Source organism: Saccopteryx leptura, chromosome 5 (assembly GCF_036850995.1).
Source record: "Saccopteryx leptura isolate mSacLep1 chromosome 5, mSacLep1_pri_phased_curated, whole genome shotgun sequence".
Lineage (NCBI taxonomy): Eukaryota > Metazoa > Chordata > Mammalia > Chiroptera > Emballonuridae > Saccopteryx > Saccopteryx leptura.
The window spans coordinates 163,934,172-163,957,512 of record NC_089507.1 but is presented as its reverse complement, the minus strand read 5'-3'; the positions used below and the strand labels follow the sequence as shown (position 1 = coordinate 163,957,512).

At 43.4% G+C, this 23,341-nt stretch overlaps 1 protein-coding gene across 13 annotated transcripts in view; it reads left to right on the top strand.

The window, feature by feature from the left end:
* BPTF (bromodomain PHD finger transcription factor) overlaps positions 1 to 23,341 on the top strand; it is a 178,824-nt gene that overhangs the window by 28,484 nt on the left and 126,999 nt on the right. For all 13 annotated transcript variants that reach the window (XM_066386496.1, XM_066386495.1, XM_066386492.1 and 10 more), the window contains exon 2: positions 11,153 to 11,975. In XM_066386496.1, coding sequence (XP_066242593.1) covers positions 11,153 to 11,975 — 823 coding nt within the window. The remainder of the gene's footprint in view (positions 1 to 11,152; positions 11,976 to 23,341) is intronic.

The following is a 23,341-nucleotide window of genomic DNA, read 5'->3' as shown; positions in this document are numbered from 1 at the left end:
AAATATTATAATACCATAAATGCGTGAGATATTAAATATAAAAAGTGCCCTGGCCAGGTAATTCAGTTGATTGGAGCATCATCCTGATGTGGTAGGGTTGTGGGTTTGGTCCCTGGTCAGAGCACATTCAAGCATTGGCCAATGAATGCATGAATGGGTGCAATGGCAAATCAGTGTTTCTCCTTCTCTCTCAAATCAGTAAATTAAAAACACTTTTTAAATATGGAAAGGTAAAGCCTGACCAGGCAGTGACACAGTGGATAGAGCGTCGTCAAAAAGATTCTTACATGACCTCTTAGACATGTATACTTTATCATTGCCCTTTTTGTTTCTAATTTTTTCTCATCTTACATTCTACTCATTGTTTTTTAGCTGTCTTTTCCCTGCACTTAATAATGTACCTCAGCCTGACCTGTGCTGGTACAGTGGATAAAGTGTCAACTTGGAATGCTGAGGTCTCTAGTTCGAAACCCTGGGCTTGCCCGGTCAAGGCACAGAAAAGAAGCAACTACTATAAGTTTATGCTTCCTGCTCCTCCCCCACCTCTCTCTCTCTTTTTCTCTCTCTCTTCTTTCTCAAAAATGAATAAATAAATTTTAATAAAATGTATTTTAAAGATTTTTTTATTTAGCACACGTGGCTTTTACTTTGTTTTTTTCAGCTGCTAGATTGGATTCCATTGTGTGGGTGTGTCAGAATTTATAATTTAACTATTGATATATATTTAGGATAAAAAAACCCACCAACACAAGACATACACAAAACTTCGCCTTTGCCTGACCAGGTGGTGGCGCAGTGGATAGAGCATCAGACTGGGATGCACCTTGAGCGCGGGCTCATCTGGTTTGAACAAAAGCTCACCAGCTTGGACCCAAGGTCGCTGGCTCGAGGAAGGGGTTACTTGGTCTGCTGAAGGCCCACGGTCAAGGCACATATGAGAAAGCAATCAATGAACAACTAAAGTCTCACAACGAAAAACTGATGATTGATGTTTCTCATCCCTCTTCGTTCCTGTCTGTCTGTCCCTGTCTATCCCTCTCTCTGACTCTCTCTCTCTGTCCCTGTTCAAAACAAAACAAAACAAAACAAAACAAAAAAACTTCGCCTTTTATAAATTGTTGTATTAAGAACTTAAATTTGGCCCTTGTGGGATAACTCAATTAGTAGAGCATTGTCTTGATAAACAGAGGTTGCCAGTTCAATTCCTGGTTAGGCACATATGGAAACAGATAGATGTGTTTGTTTGTTTTTTGTTTGTTTTTTGTTTTTTTTTTCTGAAGCTGGAAACGGGGAGAGACAGTCAGACAGACTCCTGCATGCGCCCGACCGGGATCCACCCAGCACGCCCACCAGGGGCGATGCTCTGCCCACCAGGGGGCGATGCTCTGCCCCTCTGGGGAGTCGCTCTGCAGCGACCAGAGCCACTCTAGCGCCTGGGGCAGAGGCCAAGGAGCCATCCCCAGCGCCCGGGCCATCCTTGCTCCAATGGAGCCTTGGCTGCGGGAGGGGAAGAGAGAAACAGAGAGGAAGGAGGGGGTGGGGGTGGAGAAGCAAATGGGCGCTTCTCCTATGTGCCCTGGCCGGGAATCGAACCCGGGTCCCCCGCACGCCAGGCCGACGCTCTACCGCTGAGCCAACCGGCCAGGGCCCAGATAGATGTTTGTGTTTCACTCTCTTTCTCTCTGCTTTCTTCACTTTCTGAAATAAATAAATAAAAATTAAAAAATTAAAAAAAATTTGTACTTGGCCCTGGCTGGTTGGCTCAGTGGTAGAACATCGGCCTGGTGTGCAGAAGTCCTGGGTTCGATTCCCGGCCAGGGCACACAGGAGAAGCGCCCATCTGCTTCTCCACCCCTCCCCCTCTCCTTCCTCTCTGTCTCTCTCTTCCCCTCCCGCAGCTGAGGCTCCATTGGAGCAAAGTTGGCCCGGGCGCTGAGGATGGCTCCATGGCCTCTCCCTCAGGCGCTAGAATGACTCTGGTTGCAACAGAGCAACGCCCCAGATGGGCAGAGCATCGTCCCCTGGGGGGCACACCGGGTGGAGCCTAGTCAGGCATATGCGGGTCTGTCTGACTGCCTCCCTGTTTCTAACTTCAGAAAAATACAAAAAAAAAAAAAATTTGTACTTAAATTTGTGTGTATATGTAAAACATAAATTTTATGAGGTAGAATTGTTGGATCCAAGGGATATTCATTTAGATGAATTTTGCAAATTGCTTTTTTAAAAAATTGAACAAAGTTTTTCTTTTCCAATAATGCATAAGTTTCAAAAGTGCTCACATTGCTATACACACACACACACACACACACACACACACACACACACACGGTCATAATTTGAATGGAAGCTATTTTGTGGTTTCCAGCTAGACAATATAGAATGTAGAATGTTATGGACCTTTTTGCCTTTCTTCTTTTTACCTCTGAAACTAACGGAAAACTAACAAACTTTACTTGATTTAAAGCCGAATGAAATGTTTAAAAAATTAAAATGCAATGGTTATCCAGAATCTTTTAGAATCTATGCAAACTCATGGTTTAAAATTGGACATTAAATTAGACAATGTTGCCTGACCAGTCGGTGGCACAGTGGATGGAACATTGGCCTGGGACGCTGAGGACCCAGGTTTGAAACCCTGAAGTCGCTGGCTTGAGAGCAGGCTCAACCAACTTGAGCATGGGGTCGCTAGCTTGAATGTGGGATCATGGACATGACTCCATGGTCACTGGCTTGAGCCCCATGGTTGCTGGCTCAGCTGAGCCCCCTACCACTGACCCGGCCAAGGCACATGTGAGAGAGCAGTCAATGAACAGGTAGAGTGCCACAACCAAGAATTGATGCTTCTCATCTCTCTTCCTTCCTGTCTGTCTGTCCCTATCTATTCCTCTCTCTGTCTCTCTGTCTCTCTCTTGCTGGGGCAGGGGGATAAATAAATAGATAAGATGGTATATGCCTTACAAATAGATTACTACTTTAAATATATACATATATTTTTTTAATTGAGTGATTTTTTTTTTAAGGAAGAGAGGAAGGGGAGAGAAAACAGAAGAGAAAAACATTGATTCGTTGTTGCACTTCTATGCATTCTTTGGTTGATTCTTATATGTGCCTTGACGGGGTCAAACCCATACCCTTGGTGTATGGAGACAGTGTTTTGAGCTACCTAGCCAGGGTTAGATTACAACTTATTTTTTAATTACTTTTTTTTTTTTTTTTTGAGAAGAGGGGAGATAAGAGAAATAGACTCCTCCATGTGCCCTGACAGAGATCTACCTGACAACCCCCGTCTGGGGCCAATGCTGGAATCAGCTGAGCTTTCCTCAGCGCCAGGGACAATGCTGTAACTAGTTGAGCCACTGGCTATGGGAGGGGAAGATAGAAAGAAAGGGGAGAGGAAGGGGGAAAGAAGCAGATTGTTGCTTCTCTTGTGTGCCCTGACTATGGAATCAAACCCTGGGCATCCATATGCTGGGTCGATGCTCTGTCCATCGAGCAAAGCAGCCAGGCTTATTATTATTATTTTTTTTAAGTTAGAGACAAGGACAGAGAGAAAGGGAGAGAGATGAAAAACATCAATTCTTTGTTGTGGCACCTTAGTTTTTCATTGATTGCTTTCTCATATGTACCTTGACCAGAAGGCTACAAAAGCAAGGTGAGTGACCCCTTGCTCAAGCCAGCAACCTTGGGCTTCAAGCTAGTGACCGTGGAGTCGTTTCTATAAACCCACACTCAAGCCCTGGCCGGTTGGCTCAGCGGTAGAGCGTCGGCCTAGCGTGCGGAGGACCCGGGTTCGATTCCCGGCCAGGGCACACAGGAGAAGCACCCATTTGCTTCTCCACCCCTCCGCCGCACCTTCCTCTCTGTCTCTCTCTTCCCCTCCTGCAGCCAAGGCTCCATTGGAGCAAAGATGGCCCGGGCGCTGGGGATGGCTCTGTGGCCTCTGCCCCAGGCGCTAGAGTGGCTCTGGTCGCAACATGGCGACGCCCAGGATGGGCAGAGCATCGCCCCCTGGTGGGCAGAGCGTCACCCCTGGTGGGCGTGCCGGGCGGATCCCGGTCGGGCGCATGCGGGAGTCTGTCTGACTGTCTCTCCCTGTTTCCAGCTTCAGAAAAATGAAAAAAAAGAAAAAAAACAAACAAAAAAAACCACACTCAAGCTGGTGAACCTGCATTCAAGCTGCTGACCTTGGGGTTTTGAACCTGGGTCGCCAGTGTCCCAGGCTGATGCTCTATCCATTGTGCCACCGTCTGGTCAGGCCCTAAATATTTTATTTTGACAGGGAGAGGGACATTAGGGACAGACAGGAACAGAGAGAGATGAGAAGCATCATCAATTCTTTGTTGCGGCACCTTAGTTATTCATTGATTGCTTTCTCATATGTGCTTTGACAGCGGGGTGTAAGGGGTGGCTACAGCAGAGCCAATGACCCCTTCCTCAAGCAATCGACCTTGGGCTCAAGCCAGCGACCATGGGGTCAAGTATTGATCCCACACTCAAGCCAGCAAACGCCCTGCTCAAGCTGGTGAAGCCTTGCTCAAGCCAGTGACTTTGGGGTTTCGAACCTGGGTCCTCTGTGTCCCAGTCTGACACTCTATCCACTGTGCCACCAGCTGGTCAGGCAGGCCCTACTTTTTTAAATTAAAAAATAGTTTTTGTTTTTCAGACCTGTGGTGGTAGTGCAGTGGATAAAGTGTTGACCTGGAATGGTGAGGTTGCTGGTTCAAGGCCCTGGACCTGCCTGGTCAAGGCACATGTGGGAGTTGATGCTTCCTGTTCCTCTCCCCCCTTTTTTTCTCTCTTCTCTCTCTTTCTCTCTGTCTCTCTCTCCCTCTCTTTCTCTTCTCTAAAAATGAATAAATAAAATCTTTAAAAAAAGGAAGAAAAATAATTTTTGTTGATTTTTTTTTTTTTTTTTTTTTTGTATTTTTCTGAAGCTGGAAATGGGGAGAGACAGTCAGACAGACTCCCGCATGCGCCCGACCGGGATCCACCCGTGATTTTTTTTTTGTATTTTTCTGAAGTTGGAAATGGAGGCAGTCAGACAGACTCCCGCATGCGCCCGACCGGGATCCACCTGGCACGCCCACCAGGGGGCGATGCTCTGCCCACCTGGGGTGTCGCTCTGTTGCAACCAGAGCCATTCTATTCAATAGCACCTGAGGCAGAGGCCATGGAGCCATTCTCAGCGCCCGGCCAACTTTGCTCCAATGGAGCCTCAGCTGTGGGAGGGCAAGAGAGAGACAGAGAGGAAGGAGAGGGGGAGGGGTGGAGAAGCAGATGGGCGCTTCTCCTGTGTGCCCTGGCTGGGAATCGAACCCGGGACTCTTGCACGCCAGGCCGATGCTCTACCACTGAGCCAACTGGCCAGGGCCAATTTTTGTTTATTTTTATAGAGAGAAGAAGGGAGAGAGAAAGAGAGAGACACTCACAGAAACTATCTGTTTCTGTATATGCCCTGACCAGGGATTGGCAACATTTGTGTGTATGGGGCAATGCTTTAATTTACCAAACTATCAAGCCAGGGCTAGATTACTAGTTTCTAAACATTAACTGTTCCTGTTGATAGTCTTAGAATAGCAATTTGTGTTTCTCAGTATAAAAAGCCTACTGTATACTTCGTTACTGTTTTAATTTGTACTCTTATTTGCAAGTGCCAGAAAACCAACATAAGCAAAAGGGAAATGATTTTGGTTTATGTAACTGGGAAATTTGAAGGTAAGTAAGTACTGATGAACAGAGTCATCAGTACTTACCTCTGACTTCTGTCATCCTGACTTCCTTCTTGAGAGAAGTAAAGTTGGGTTAGTTGCAACAGCTTCTGGCCACCTGCAGGGAAAGAAAGAGCCTCAGAGCACTTTTCAGTCAGCATCTGAGTATGAAATCCCAGGCAGACTCTTGCTAGTCGGCCCTTGGTCATGTCTGTTTGCCAGTGACCGGGCAGTGGGACACTCTGGAGGCCCCATCAACATCACTTGGCATGGGGAAGGGAAGTTCTTTTAAAAGGAATGATGCTTGGCAAGTGCTTACAATAAAAGAAGTATGCCAAAAACTTCTTTGGCATAAGAGTTGGATGTCCAGCTGGGGAGGTGGAGTAAATACCCTGAAAGTGTAAATTTTTTTTTTGAAAGTGTAAATTTTAAGGTTACATTATAGTTCAAAGAAGGCTGTGGGAATCCAGAAGTGCCTGGGTGTGTGTGTGTGGTTTAGAATAAGCTCTTGGCAGAAAAGGAGCTAGAGTTAAATCTCAGGGTGGTAGTGTTATGTTCCATACCATTGGATTTATTTCCTCAGAGGATCACTTTTATTCCTCTTTGTTGTTGTTCTCACAGCTGTCCGCTGAATCCAGGACTTGTCTTCTGAGTCATTGCAGAAGATGTCCTGCCTTCCGTCTGTCTCCCCTTGTCTAGTCTTTCTATACATCAAAGCCAGAGAAGTCTCTCTGGAACATTCTACTCATGGCCCTAACCTGCTCAGAAAACCTATGCCAACCCTCATTACTGCCAGAATAAACTACTGTACTACAAATTCCTAAAGCTAACATTTCAGCACCTCTGCGTCTCATCCTAGAACTGTTGTTCTCCCGCCTTTCCTTTTCTAATCCTTCGTCTGGATTCTGTTTGACAGCATTTTTCATAAACATCTGAGAGGAACACAGGGACTGTTTCTGTAAACAGTTTTGTTATCTTTGCTGACTTGTATTTCTTTTTTTTTTTTAGAGACAGAGAGTCAGAGAGAGGGATAGACAGGGACAGACAGACAGGAACGGAAAGATGAGAAGCATCAATCATTAGTTTTTTGTTGCGTGTTGCAACACCTTAGTTGTTCATTGATTGCTTTCTCATATGTGCCTTAACCGCGGGCCTTCAGCAGACCGAGTAACCCCTTGCTTAAGCCAGTGACCTTGGACTCAAGCTGGTGAGCTTTTGCTCAAACCAGATGAGCCTGTGCTCAAGCTGGCGACCTCAGAGTCTTGAACCTGGGTCTTCTGCATCCCAGTCCAACGCTCTATCCACTGCGCCACTGCCTGGTCAGGCGACTTGTGTTTCTTTTACTCTCTTATTTGAAGGTATTCCTCTAGGTACGTCTTCCCTTTTACTCCTTTTCTCTTTCATTTATAACTTGTGCAGATGAGTCCCATAATTTCTAGAAGATAGTGATATGGACTGGATTACCCATCATGATGCTTGCTAGTATGGTGATTTGGTGATTTAATTGAATCTATGGAAATTGCATCTGTGTATATAGGTGGTGTCACTTTAGTGAAGTTTGCTGAGGTGGAGAAGGCTTCTTTCTATATAGTTTCACCAGCAGTGTCTGGCCCAGAGTGATTCCTGGACTTTTTCTCTACAGAAAGTATAGGTATATTCTGTGTGTGTGTGTGTGTGTGTGTGTGTGTGTGTGTCTGTGTGTGTGTGTGTATTTTTCTGAAGTTGGAAATGGGGAGGCAGTCAGACAGACTCCCGCATGCACGTGACCGGGATCCACCAGGGGGTGACGCTTTGCCCATCTGGGGCGTCACTCCATTGCAGCCAGAGCCATTCTAGCGCCTGAGGCAGAGGCCATGGAGCCATCCTCAGTGCCTGGGCCAGCTTTGCTCCAATGGATCCTTGGCTGCAAGAGGGGAAGAGAGAGACAGAGAGGAAGGAGAGGGGGAGGGGTGGAGAAGCAAATGGGGGCTTCTCCTGTGTGCCCGGGCCGGGAATCGAACCCGGGACTCCTGCATGCCAGGCCGACGCTCTACCACTGAGCCAACCAGCTAGGACCCAAGTATGGGTATATTCTTATGTGGAAACTCTACTCTTCAGTGAGAGAATAGTGGGAGTCTTTGTATAAATTAAAATCTTGACTTTTTATTTATTGATTTTTGAGAGAGAGAATGAAACATCATATTGTAATTGCTTCAGCGTAGTTGTTTGTTGATTGCTTCTCATAGGGGCCTTGACCAGTGAAGTTAGGGAGCTCAAGCCGAGCTAGTGAACTTGTGCTCAAACCAGAGACCTTGGGCTTCAAGCCAGCTACCTTGGGATCATGTGAATGATCTCTCCCTCCAGCCTGTGACCCTGCACTCAAGCCAGCCAGCTTTCGCTCAAGCCGACGAACTGGTGACCTTGGGGTTTTAAATCTGGGGACTTCAGCATTTTAGATCTACACTGTATCCACTGCACTATAATGTGTCAGGCAAAAATCTTGAGTTTTTATATTCATCCTCTACTTTCTTCTCTTGGTACCATGTGCTCTTCTAATTTGCTCATGAGAGTAATGATAGTAAGCTTGGGAATGGGAATAAGGAATGGAGGAGGAAGGAGGCAGTTAAGATGGTACCAGCAGCCCCAAATTATGGTTAATATAATTGTACAAAATTGAATTTAATGTTAATTAATCTCATTAAAATTATTTTTGATATTTAAAAATACATTTTCTATACTGTAAACATCAGGAGAAACATGTTTCTTTCAATACTTTTTTTATATAGCAGGGCTTATAATACCTCAGAGATTTATTCAAAGGGAGCTGTGTGTGATTGTTATAAACTAAGCATGCAAATGCTATACAATTACATACATATTTATCCTGGACATCATATCTTATAAATTGGGGAACAGATGCCTGCAGTTGCTTAACTGCCTGCTAAAAAATGTAGACTGTTATTAGCTTCCTAGGTGAAGCCTTACCTCCTTTCTTCTTACAGTAGTAGAACTCGACTTCTCTCTTCCTCCTCCTTCCTTCCTTCATTCTGTCTCAGCCCTCACCTTGTGCTTCCTGGTGAAACTCCCCAGTCCGTTTGGCTTTTAGGAAGTCCTTCTGGCAGAGGAAAGGTTGCTATACCAGAGAACTTCGTGTCTGGTTGTTCAGAGCCTTTTCTGTATTACAGCTGACAAAATGTGAGATCTGTCATGCCTGTTTATCTTACATAGAGAGGTTTTTTTCTCATTTATGTTCTTGTTAGCTCTTTCACAAATATGCTTTTTTAAAAAAATCATGGTTACCTTTATTTAAAAAATTTTTATTTATAGAATTTTAGAGAGAGAGGAAGGGGGAGAGAAAGAGAGAGACAGGAACATTGATCTGTTCCTGTATGTGCCTTGACCAGGGATTGAACTGGCAACCTCTGTGTTTTGAGGTGTCACTCTAACTGACCAAGCTATCTGGCCAGGGCCATGGTTAACTTTAAACCACTTAACCTCTCAAGTAATTGAGAGCTGGTTACAATGAAAAGTTTACTTATAGATTGGAATATAATGGGAAATTTATCTAATTTATAGTGATTCCCCTGATAAATGTAGTACCCATCTAGCATCATATATGTTATCTCAATATTATTGACATATCGTGACTATTTTGTAACCACCAATTTGTACTTCTTATAGTCCCTTAACCTTTTTCACCCAGTCCTCTTACCCCCTTTCACCTGTCAGCCATCAGTTTATTGTCCGTATCTGTGAACCTGAAACTGTTTTGTTTATTTTGTTCTTCAGATTCCACATATAAGTGAAATCACATGATATTTGTCTCTGTCTGACTTACTTCACTTATCATAATACCCTCTAGGTCCATTCATGTTGTTGCAGATGCTAAGATTTTATTTTATTTTTTATAAATGACATTCCACTGTATATATGTACCACTTCTGTTCATCCATTGATGGGTACTGAGGCTGCTTCCATATCTTGGCTATTGTGAATAATGCAACAATGAAAAATATGGGTGCATATATTCTTTTAAATTAGTGTTTTGGATTTCTTCAGGTAAGTACCCAGACATGGAATTAATGGATCGTAAAGTAGTTTTTTGTTTGTTTTAAGATTTTATTTATTGATTTTAGAAAGAGAAGGGGTGTGGGAAGGAGTGGGAAGCATGTTTTTTTTTGTATTTTTCTGAAGTTGGAAATGGAGAGGCAGACAGACAGACTCCCGCATGCGCCCGACCGGGATCCACCCGGCATGCCCACTAGGGGGCGATGCTCCGCCCATCTGGGCCCTTGCTCTGTTGCAACCAGAGCCATTCTAGCGCCTGAGGCAGAGGCCATGGGGCCATCCTCAGCACCCGGGCCAACTTGCTTCAATGGAGCCTTGGCTGTGGGAGGGGAAGAGAGAGACAGAGAGGAAGGAGAGGGGGAGGGGTGGAGAAGCAGATGGGCGCTTCTGTGTGCCCTGGCTGGGAATTGAACCTGGGACTCCTGCACGCCAGGCCGACACTCTAGCACTGAGCCAACCATCCAGGGCCGGAAGCCTGGGTTTATTGTTGCTCCCCCCACATATGCCTTGATTGGGCAAGGCTGGGATTTCGAACTGGTGACCTCAGCATTCCAGGTTGACACTTTATTTACTGCGCCAGCACAGGTCAGGCAAGGTAGTTCTATTTTTAATTTTTGAGGAACCTCCACATACTGTTTTCCAAAGTGGCAGCACCAATTTGCATTCCCACCAACAATGCCCTTTTCTCCATATCCTCACTAACACTTGCTGTTTGTTGATTGGTTGATGACAGCTATTCTGACAGGTGTGAGATGAAATCTCATTGTGGTTTTAATTTGCATTTTTCTAATGGTTAGTGACATTGAGCATCTTTTTATATGTCTGCTGGCCATTTGTATGTCTTTGGAGAAATGTTTATTCAGGTTCTCTGCCCATTTTTTAATTGGATTTTTTTTGGTTTTGTATGTGTTTTTTATGAATTTTGACTATTGACCCTTTATTGGCTGTATCATTTGGGATTTACCTTCTCCCAATTGGTAGGTTGTCTTTTTGTTTTGTTGATGGTTTGGTTTGCTGTGCAGAAACTTTTTCATCTGATGTAGTCCCATTTATTTTTTCTTTTGTTACCGTTGCCTGAGGAGATATATTAGAAAAAAATATAACTAATAGCAGTGTCAGAGAGTTTACTGCCTAGTTTTTCATTTAGGAGTTTTATGGTTTCAGGTCTTGAATTCATTTTGATTTTATTTTTATATTTGGTATAGATTTTCTATAGACTTAAAAATTAGAACTAAATCATTGCTTCTTGGTGTTATTTTAACTTGAAAGTTATTAGAAAAATAGAAGTATGCTTATATAATTTTTGAGGTATATATCCAAACAGGAAAACCCTTAATTCGTAGAACTGATGTATTGACTTGTAATTATACAATTTTTATTTTATTTTTTACTTATAGGTAGGCGAAAACCAAGAGTACATCGGCCTCGTTCTCCAATATTGGAAGAAAAAGACATCCCGCTCCTTGAATTTCCCAAGTCCTCTGAGGATTTAATGGTGCCTAATGAGCATATAATGAATGTTATTGCCATTTACGAGGTACTGCGGAACTTTGGCACTGTTTTAAGGTTATCTCCTTTTCGCTTTGAGGACTTCTGTGCAGCTTTGGTGAGTCAAGAACAGTGTACACTTATGGCGGAGATGCACGTTGTGCTTTTGAAAGCAGTTTTACGTGAAGAAGACACTTCCAATACTACCTTTGGACCTGCTGACCTGAAAGATAGCGTTAATTCCACGCTGTATTTCATAGACGGGATGACGTGGCCAGAGGTGCTGCGGGTGTACTGTGAGAGCGATAAGGAGTACCATCATGTGCTTCCTTACCAAGAAGCAGAGGATTATCCTTATGGCCCAGTAGAGAACAAAATCAAAGTTCTTCAGTTCTTAGTCGATCAGTTCCTTACCACAAATATTGCTCGTGAGGAGTTGATGTCTGAAGGGGTGATCCAGTATGATGACCATTGTAGGGTTTGCCACAAACTTGGGGACTTGCTCTGCTGTGAGACATGTTCAGCAGTGTACCATTTGGAATGTGTGAAACCACCTCTCGAGGAGGTGCCAGAGGATGAGTGGCAGTGTGAAGTCTGTGTCGCACATAAGGTGCCTGGTGTGACTGACTGTGTTGCTGAAATCCAAAAAAATAAACCATATATTCGACATGAACCTATTGGATATGACAGAAGTCGGAGGAAATACTGGTTCTTAAACCGAAGACTCATAATGTAAGTCAATCTGGTCTTGGTTTTTGTATGTATTTAAAATTAAGCCAGGCCCTGGCCGGTTGGCTCAGTGGTAGAGCGTCGGCCTGGCGTGCGGAAGTCCCTGGTTTGATTCCTGGTCAGGGCACACGGGAGAAGCGCCCATCTGCTTCTCCACCCCTCCCCCTCTCCTTCCTCTCTGTCTCTCTCTTCCCCTCCCGCAGCCAAGGCTACATTGGAGCAAAAGATGGCCCGGGCGCTGGGGATGGCTCCTTGGCCTCTGCCCCAGGTGCTAGAGTGGCTCTGGTCGTGACAGAGTGACGCCCCGGATGGGCAGAGCATCGCCCCCTGGTGGGCGTGCGGAGTGGATCCCGGTCGGGCGCATATGGGAGTCTGTCTGACTGCCTCCCCGTTTCCAGCTTCAGAAAAATACAAAAAAATAAATAAATAAAATTAAGCCAGTTTTCTTCAAGACCCATGATTGTTGGCTTAAGCCCATGGTCGCTGGCTTGAGCAAGGGGTCACTGGCTCAGCTGGAACCCCCTGGTCAAAGCACATATCTGAAAGCAATCAATGAACAATAATGTGGCACAAGTACGAGTTGATGTTTTTTATCTCTCTCCCTTCCTGAAGCTCTGTCTGTTCTCTCTCTTTCGCTTAAAAACAAAAATTTAACTCTAAACTGACTATTAAATCACAATCCCTTTGGCAGCACAGTTCCTGTCTATAGACAGTCAGTAGGTCATATGTTCAACGAGTCTCAAATACCCTCCCCAAAGCGCTCTGAGTCATTAGGATTGCTGTGAATAAATTAGGAAGTGAGTGAAATTTAATCTGTGCTCCTATTCTCCCATTCCTGTACTTCCTTCCCTTCTTTATTTTGCCTTGCCTCTTACCTTTTTTTTTTTTTTTTTTTTTTTTTTACAGAGACAGTGAGTCAGAGAGAGGGATAGACAGGGACAGACAGACAGGAACAGAGAGAGATGAGAAGCATCAATCATTAGTTTTTCATTGCACGTTGCAACACCTTAGTTGTTCATCGATTGCTTTCTCATATGTGCCCCGACCATGGGCCTTCAGCAGACCGAGTAACCCCTTCTGGAGCCAGCGACCTTGGATTCAAGCTGGTGGGCCTTCACTCAAACCAGATGAGCCCGTGCTCAAGCTGGCGACCTCAGGGTCTCGAACCTGGGTCCTCTGCATCCCAGTCCGACGCTCTATCCACTGTGCCACCGCCTGGTCAGGCCTTTTTTTTTTTTAATATTTTTTTATTTGTTCATTTTAGAGAGGAGAGAGAGAGAGGGAGAGAGGAGGGGGGAGAGGAGCAGGAATCATCAACTCCCATATGTGCCTTGACCAGAAGAAAGATAATAAAATGGTTTTTGCTGTGCTGGGTGTTTCTCAGATCTTTGAAAATTTGAGCCTGTCCTGGCGGTGGCGCAGTCTATTGAACATTGGCCTTGGATGCTGAGGCCAGGTTTGAAACCCCAAGGTTCCTGGCTTGAGCACGGGCACAGCAGCTAGAGTGCGGGGTTACTGGCTTGAGTGTGGGATCATAGACATGACCTCTTGATCACTGGCTTGAGCCCAAGGTCGCTGGCTTGAGCAAGGGGTCACTGGTTTGGCTGGAGCCCCCTGGTCAAGGCACATATGAGAAAGCAATCAATGAACAACTCAAGTGCTGCAAGTAAGAGTCGATGCTTCTCATTTCTTTCTCTTCCTGGCTGTCTGTCGGTCTCTCTCACTTGCTAAAAAAGAATTCTTTTATTTTTTGAGACAAATGCTTTTTTTTTTTTTTTTTTCAGAAAGAGTCAGAGAAAGGGATAGACAGACAGGAACGGAGAGAGATGAGAAGCATCAATCATTAGTTTTTCATTGCACGTTGTAACACCTTAGTTGGTTATTATTTATTTATTTATTTATTCATTCATTCATTCATTCATTTTAGAGAGGAGAGAGAGAGAGAGAGCGGAGAGACAGAGAGAGAAGGAGGGGAGGAGCTGGAAGCATCAACTCCCATATGTGCCTTGACCAGGCAAGCCCAGGGTTTCGAATTTCCAGGGTTTGGATTCAGTTTCAGTGCCCCCTTGTGGTAGAGTGTATGTGTACTTCTGGTGAAAGTTTTTGAAGTCATGTACCTTGCTCAGTTCACAGTATGTGTAGATTTGGTATATACACTCCTTGGAAACCCGGGAGTTGAAAATGATGAATCATGTCCAAGGGAGAATGCCTAAAACAAAGTCTGGGGTAGTGAAAAAGTTTTAATTATATTGCTAGTAGTTTGTAGAAATTAAGTTTTTCCATTATTGCTTTGTCTAGTATGTTTTTTGTAAAGGTTAGTGGAACATAAAATAAAAGAAAGGTTCTTTTTAGTCTACTTGAGGAACTAAGATATTGGGTAAACAATTTAGAGGTTGATTTTAATCTAATATATGAGAGTCAATCTTTCCTTTTTTTAAAAAAGAATTTTATTTATTCATTTTTTTTTAGAGAGGAGAGAGAGAAAGGGGAAGGAACAGGAATTATCACCTCCTATTTGTGCCCTGACCAGGCAAGCCTGGGGTTTTGAACCGGCGACCTCAGTGTTCCAGGTTGACACTTTATCCACTGCGCCACCACAGGCCAGGGAGGGCCTGTCTTTCCTAAATACAGCTTTCATCCTATCAGTCATTTGCTCAGAAATTGGGAGTTTCAGTAAAATAGGAGTTGCCAAATTAAGAAAGTGACTTTTTCCTGTCACTCTCCATTTTGAATAAAATTACCTTAAATACAGCATTTAAAAACTTTTTTTTATTTGCCAAATAAACTAAATTATACTTTTTATATTTTAAAAGATTTCACTTATTCATTTTGGAAAGGAGAGAGAGAGAAGGGGTGGGAGCAGAAAGCATCAACTCCCATATGTGCCTTGACCAGGCAAGCCCAGGGTTTCAAACCAGTGACCTCAGTGTTCCAGGTTCTACTGTGTCACCACAGGCATTTATTTATTTATTTATTTATTTATTTATTTATTTAATTTTTTTACAGGGACAGAGAGAGAGACAGTCAGAGAGAGGGATAGATAGGTACAGACAGGAACGGAGAGAGATGAGAAGCATCAATCATCAGCTTCTCGTAGCAACACCTTAGTTGTTCATTGATTGCTTTCTCATATGTGCCTTGACCACGGGCCTTCAGCAGACCAAGTGACCTCTTGCTTGAGCCAGCAATCTTGGGTCCAAGCTGGTGAGCTTTTTGCTCAAACCAGATGAGCCCGCACTCAAGCTGGCGACCTCGGTGTCTTGAACCTGGGTCCTCTACATCCCAGTCCGACACTCTATCCACTGCGCCACCGCCTGGTCAGGCCTAAATTATATTTTTTAACCTACACAGCTTTCCACTTGCATCTCTTCATTCTAACTGCGAGCTACTTATTTGTTGGCTTAGCTGCCATCAAACCTATGTCTGTTACCCTTTGTTCATGTTCAGTTCATTGTATGTCCAGCAATCTCCTGGGCATGTCCACACAGGTACCTCAAACATAACATGTCTAACATGGAACTCATCAGCCCTTCCCTAATACCTACCCTTTATTCAGTATTTCTATCTTGTAAGTGGGATCACCATTGTACCAGCTGCTCAAGCTAGAAACCTGAGACTAGTCTTTTGTACTATATTGTTTGTTATGCTTTTTAATAATGCCCTTTTTTTTTAAGTGAGAGAGACAGATAGGGACAGACAGACAGGAAGGTAGAGAGATGAAAAGCATCAATTCTTTGTTGTAGCACCTTAGTTCATTGATTGCTTTCTCATATGTGCTTTGACCAGGGGGCTGCAGCTGAGCCAGTGACCCCTTGCGCAAACCAGCGACCTTTAGGCTCAAGCCAGTGACCATTGGGTCATGTCTATGATCCCATGCTCAAGCTATTGATCCCCCCCACTCAAGCTAGTGAGCCCATATTCAAGCTGAATGAGCCTTTGCTTTAGCTGGTGACCTTGGGGTTTTAACCTGGGTCCTCTGTGTCTCAGTCTGACGCTCTATTTATTGTGTTACTGCCTGGTCAGGTTAATTACCTCTTTTTAAAAAGTTATTGATTGATTGATTTTAGAGAATGGAAGGGGAGGAGTGATTGAAGCATTGATTTGCTGTTCTATTCATTTATGCATTCATTGGTTGATTTCTTGTGCGTGCACTGACCAGAGTTCAAATCCACAACCTTGGCATATTGGTACAATGCTGTAACCAACTGAGCTACCTGGCCAGGACTGATCTCCATTCCTTTTTCATTTTTTAAAATTTTATATATTTATTTATTTTTTAAAATACTGATTTTAGAGTGGAGAGAGAGAGAGAAAGGGGGGAGTGAGAAGCAGAAGCATCAACTCGTAGTAACTGCTTCTCATATGGGCCTTGACTGGGTCAGCCTGGGATTTCCAGCTGGCGACCTCAGCATTTCAGGTTGATAGTTTATCCTTTGCACCACTGCAGGCCAGGCCTAAATTATTTCTTATATATTGAATTAGGCCCTGGCAGGTGGCACAGTGATAGAATGTTGGCCCAGCGTGTGGATGTCCTGGGTTTGATTTCTGGTCAGAGCATACAGGAGAAGCAACCATTTACTTCTCTTCCCCCCTGTCTCCCCTTTTTCCCCTTTTTCCCCTTTTTTCCCTTTTTTCCCTCTTTTCCCTCTTCCCCTCCTATAGCCAGTGTCTCGATTCAAGTGTTGGCTGTGCGTGCTGAGGATAGCTCTGTTGGTCTAAGCATCAGCATAAGGCGCTGAAAATAGCTCAGTATTCAAGCATCAGCCTCAGATGGGGATTGCTGGGTGGATCCTGGTCTGGGTGCATGTAGGAGTTTGTTTCCCCTCCTCTCCCATAAAAAAAAATGTGTGTGTGTATGTGTGTGTATGTGTGTAGAATCAGTTTTTCTCCATTCTCAGTGTCCTTACTATAATGCAAGCCATCATCATCTCATTAGACTAGTTTAGTGGCCTCCACAGTAGTCTATATCTAACTCCCTAGTCCCCAGTTCTAGTCTCTGTTCCATAGTTGGATGATTTTAAAGATAGCAGTTCTGGCCAGGTCTCCTTTTCCCCCAAGTGGAAAAGTCTTTTAGTTACTTCCATTTGCTCTTTTTTAAAGAAAAATTTTTTTCAGTGAGAGGAGAAGAGGCAGAGACAGATTCCCACATGTGCCCCGACCAGACTCCAACCAGCAAGCCCATTAGGGGGTGATGCTCTGCCCATCTGGGGCCCTTGCTCTGTTGCAACCAGAGTCAGTTTTTTTTATTTTTGCATCAGAGACAGAGAGAGAAATAGCTGGGGACAGACAGATAGGAAGAGGGGAGAGATGAGAAGCATCAAGTCTTTGCTGTGGCACCTTAGTTGTTCATTGATTGCTTTCTCATATGTGCCTTGACTAGGGAGCTACAGCAGAGCTAGTGACCCCTTACTCAAGTCAGTGACCTTGGGATTCAAGCCAGTGACCTTTGGGCTCAAGCCAGTGACCATGGGGTCATGTCTATGATTTCGCGCTCAAGCTGGATGAGCCCATGCTTAAGCTGGTGACCTTGGTGTTTGGAACTTGGGTCCTCTGCATCCCAATCTGACCCTCTATTCAATGTGCCACCTCCTGGTCAGGCCAGAGTCATTTTTTTAGTGTTTGAGGTGATGGCCATGGAGCCATTCTCAGTGCCTGGGGCCTACTCACTCCAGTTGAGCCATGGCTGCAGAAAGGGAAGGAGAAAAGAGAGAGAGAGGGAGAGAGAAGCAAGAGGTAGAGGAGTGGAGAAGCAGATGGGCTCTTCTCCTGTGTGCCCTGACCAGGAATTGAACCTGGGACATCCACACGCTGGGCCTGACGCTCTACCGAGCCAACCGACCAAGGCCTACATTTGCTCTTAAAAGAAAGTTTAGCCTGACCAGGCGGTGGCGCAGTGGATAGAGCGTCGGACTGGGATGCAGAGGACCCAGGTTCGAGATCCAGAGGTTGCCAGCTTGAGCGCGGGCTCATCTGCTTTGAGCAAAAGCCCACCAGCTTGAACCCAAGGTCGCTGGCTCCAGCAAGGGGTTACTCAGTCTGCTGAAGGCCCGCGGTCAAGGCACATATGAGAAAGCAATCAGTGAACAACTAAGGTGTTGCAACGCGCAAGAAAAACTAATGATTGATGCTTCTCATCTCTCTCCGTTCCTGTCTATTCCTGTCTATCCCTCTCTCTGACTCACTCTCTGTCTCTGTAAAAAATAAATTAAAAAAAAAAAAAAGAAAGTTTACAGGTTCCTAACTTTGTACATTTAATTCTCTTGCTTCCTACCACCCAAAACAAAATAAGTAAAAGCAAACTAAAAACACTCATAAATCTTTTGGCTAACTTACTTCTTCAAGTCTTGGCCTATTTATGCTATTTCCTAGAGCTTTCTTTCTCTGAACCTCTTTCTCTCTGTACCCTGAAACACTCCTATTTCTTAACAGCCATTTTACTTGTAAATATTTATCTTAAAGTAGATATTAATTACATCAAAAGATTAGGAAATAATAGCAACTCTGCTTATTGTACCCACAAGGTGTGTGCTAAGCACTTCTTAAAAATTAAAAAAAAAGAATTTATTGATTTTACAGACACAGGAGTTGGGGGGACGAGAAGTAGCAACTCATAGTTGCTTCACTTTAGTTTAGTTGTTCATTGATTGCTTATCTCATGTGCCTTTACCAGTCAAGCATAGGGTCTCAAACTGGTGACCTCAGCATTCCATGTTGACACTTTATCCACTGCGCCACCACCTCGCTTAAGCGAGGCCTAAGCACTTTATATATTATTTAAAAAATTTTTTTTAAGACTTTATTTATTCATTTTAGAGATCTAAAGAGAGAGGGAGAAAGAGAGAAAGTAAGAAAGGGGAAGGAGCAGGAGGCATCAACTCCCATATGTGCCTTGTTTTAAGCTGGTGACCTTGAGATTTGGAACTTGGGTCCTCTGCATCCCAATCTCACCCTCTATTCACTGTGCCACCGCCTGAAGCCTGGTGAAGCCCAGGGTTTTTTTTTGTTTGTTTTTGTTTTTTTGTATTTTTCTGAAGCTGGAAGCGGGGAGGCAGTCAGACAGACTTCCGCATGCACCCGACCGGGATCCACCCGGAATGCCCACCAGGGGGCGATGCTCTGCCCCTCTGGGGCGTCACTCTGTTGCATCCAGAGCCATCCTAGCGCCTAAGGCAGAGGCCACAGAGCCATCCTCAGCGCCTGGGCCATCTTTGCTCCAATGGAGCCTCGGCTGCGGGAGAGGAAGAGAGAGACAGAGAGGAAGGAGAGGGGGAGGGATGGAGAAGCAGATGGGCGCTTCTCCTGTGTGCCCTGGCCGGGAATCGAACCCGGGACTCCTGCACGCTGGGCCGACACTCTACCACTGAGCCAACCTGCCAGGGCAATAGCATTTTGATATAAGTACTATCACTCTGATTTTCAGATGAAGAAGTTGAAAGAGGTTAAGTAATTTATCCACCATCACACAACTATAATAATAGTAGGTGGTAGAATCAGAGTTCCATTCCAAGCATTCTGGAAGCAGAATGCTTCTGACCTACTTGTTGTCTTTAATTGCTGAATCCCTATCTACCTCAATAGCCTGTGACTGCTGTAACAAAGTTACACAAACTGGGTGGCAGAAGTTAATTCTCTTTCAGTTTTGGAAGCTAGAAGTCTAAAATGGAGGTGTCAGCAGGCCATGCTCCTTCTAAAGGAGGCCTTTAGGAACAAATCTTTCCTTGCCCTTTCCAGCTTTTGGTGCCCCAGTGTTCCTTGGCTTGTTGGCAGCATACACAGCAGTCTAGGCCTTTTCTATCAAGTGCTTCGTGTTCTTCCAGCCTTTTCCTGTTACTCAAGTCCAAGGCCACTTCCATATTTTTGTTACAGCACTCCCATTTCCTGGTACCAAAATCTGTATTCATTTCTTGGGGCTGCCATAACAGATTACCATAAACTGAGTTATTTGAAATAACAGAAATCTATTCTCTCATGATTGTGGTGACTAGAAGTCTGAAATCACAGTGGGATAGGATCTGTTCTTCAGGGGGCTCTCAGGAGACTCAGTTCTGTGCTCCTCTCCTAGGGCCTGGTGGCTGCAGGCAGTCCTTGACATTTCTTGGCTTATGAACAGAAGCATCACTTAATCTCTTCCTGTATCTTCACATCAGCCTCTCTCAGTGTCTCTCTGTGTCTTCTCTTATAAGGGCACCATGCATTTGAGTTAGGGCTTATGTTAAATCCAGAATGATTTAATCTCCAGATCCTTAGTTAATTATGTCTGCAAATCTGTATGTTCCAAATAAGGTCATATTCTAAGGTTTAGAGTGGACATGAATTTGGGGGGCATTTTTTTCAACCCAGTATACTAGTAGTGTTCTTTATTCTTAGTTTCTGTTGGTTTGTTTTAAAATGAATCTAAAGCCTGACCAGGTGGTGGCGCAGTAGCGCAGTGGATAGAGCATTGGACTGGGATGCGGAGGACCCAGGTTTGAAACCCTGAAGTCACTGGCTTGAGCGTGGGCTCATCTGGTTAGAGCAAGGCTCACCAGCTCGAGCCCAAGGTTGCTGGCTTGAGCAAGGGGTCACTTGCTCTGCTGTAGCCCCCCCCACCCCAGTCATGGCACATAAGAGAAAGCAATCAATGAACAACTAAGGTGCCGCAACAAAGAATTGATACTTCTCATCTCTCTCCCTTCCTGTCTGTCTGTCCCTGTCTGTCCCTCTCTCTGTCTCTCTGTCTCTGTCACTCCCCCCCAAAGGAAAGAAACTAAAAATATAATGTTAGTCACTAACTTCTTATTTATCTTACCAGAGTAAAAGCCAAACAAACTTTAAAATGTGGACATATATATGTTTGCTCATGAGTGTATTTTTTGGCAAAGATTTTCATCCCACCATTCTTTTCTGCCATCCTGTGTGCTTCCTGAGCTGATTGGTATCTGTAGGGAAGCCAGGCCAGTTTGGATGTACATAAAGGACCTTGTAGGGACAGAGCTTCTATAGAAACCACATTCTAACCACAAAACCAAATATACATACAAATTAATGTATATTTATATAAGAAAGCTGCTGTTATCAATTTTATAATTAGAACAGATTTTGCAATTTTTATTACTGATTGATTTAGAGAGATAAAAGCATTCATTTGTTGTTCTACTTAGTTGTGCATTCATTGGTTGCTTCCCATATGTGCCCTGACTAGGAATGGAACCCTCAACCTTGGCATTTTGGGATGACGCTCTAACTGACTGAGGTAACTAGTGGGCAGAGAAGACTTTTTTTTAATGCACTTATCTTTCTTTAAAATTTATTCTAAAATAATTTTTTTAGACAGAGACAAAATCATCGTTTTGTTGTTCTACATATTTTATATTCATTGGTTGATTCTTTTTTTTTATTCTTTTCTTTTAATATTTATTTATTGATTTTAGCCAGAGAGGAAGGGAAGGGAGAAAGAGAGAGAGAGAGATAGATAGAGAGAGAGAGAAACATCGATCAGTTCCTGTATATGCCCTGACCGGGATCAGATCCTAAACCTCTGTGCTTTGGGCCGATGTCAATAGAGTTATCCGGCTAGCGATAGAACAGATATTTTTGATTATATAAATTATGTAAATAAGACCAAGTGCATAAGTATTAAAACAACTTTCCTTTGAAAGCGTTAGTATTATTATTTATTCTGTTTTGCTACTTTATGCTTTTAAAGAATTTGTCCTTCTACATGTAGCTTTAAGAAAGAAAATGTTAAGTATTTAATGAGCAGAATTTTAAAAAATAGTTCTTGCCTGACCTGTGGTGGCGCAGTGGATAAAGCGTCGACCTGGAAATGCTGAGGTCGCCGGTTCAAAACCCTGGGCTTGCCTGGTCAAGGCACATATGGGAGTTGATGCTTCCTGCTCCTCCCCCTTCTCTCTCTCTGTTTCTCACTCTCCTTTCTAAAATGAATAAATAAAATAAATTAAATAAAAAAAAAATAGTTCTTGCATGCCACATTTTTAGAGGGACATTGACAAACTGTACATTTAGGAGAAGAATATTAGGGTAATGAAGACTCTGGAAAACATGTTGTATGAGAAATGATTAAACTACTTGAGTATATTTGCCTGAAAAGAAAAAAATCAGTGAAATTATAAATGTTGTAATTGGTATCTGTAGGGAAGCCAGGCCAGTTTGGATGTACATAAAGGACATTGTAGGGATAGAGCTTGATAGAAAGACTGTGTGTGTGGAAGATGTGTTTGGTTTATTTCACATAACTCTAGTAGGCAGAGCTAGGACTAATTGTATTAGGTTTGTATCATCTCATTAAAAAGAAAACCTTTCTAAAAGAGCCATTCCAGTTTAGAATAGACTGCCATATAAACTAGTGAGCTGTTAAGATAAAAATTAAGATTAGCCTGACCTGTGGTGTGGCACAGTGATTAAAGTGTCGACCTGGAATGCTGAGGTCGCCAGTTTGAAACCCTGGGTCTGCCTGGTCAAGGCACATATGGGAGTTGATGCTTCCGGCTTCTCCCCCTGTTCTCTCGCTTTCTCCTCTTTCTCTAATAAAAATGAAGTAAAAAAACACCAAAAACGAAAAAAAAATTAAGATTAAAATTACAAGTAAATGTTCTTGGTTAAGATGGAAATTCTGCAGATGCCAGCATGGACTAAGCCCTTTAAGTTCCCTGTTAGGGACCCTTTCAGCAATTTGTGAGTTGCTTGAAAAATGGACAGAATGTCCATTTAATTAAATTTATTTTCATAGCTTCTCATTTTAATGTTGATATCTTATGCTTGTAAATTATTTTCTACCCCCAGAACATTTATAGAATTTTTTTTTTGTTCTACAAAGATTTGCGTTTCTGAATAAAGAGAAAAAAGCAAACAGTTACAGAGAGAATTTAGCAAGCATATTTATAAAAGGGGAAATCCTTAAAATTAATATTTTAGAAAATAATCAGGCATTGTTATAACTCATGCTCAAAGCTCTCTAAGTACTTTATGATTTGCTATTTTTTAAAAAAGATTTTATTTATTGATTTTAGAGGAGAGAGAGAGAGAGAGAAGGGATGAGGGGCAGGGACAAGTAGCATCAACTTACTTCTCGTCTGTGCCTTGACCGGACAAGCCCATGATCTTGAACTGGTGACCTCAGCATTCCAGGTCAATGATTTATCCACTGCGCCACCACAGGTCAGGCACGACTTGCTATTGATATTGTCACTTAATTGGATTTTTGATTTGGTACAGCTTTTGAAAGCTATTGATATTTTTTTTGATGAGAGAACTCTAACATCTTTAACATTGTAAATTAGAATAAGACAATTGTCATTGCTCAGTCATAAGTCAGTAGAAACACGCATTCTAGAGTGAAATTTAGAACAGATTAAAAAAATGTTTAAAAA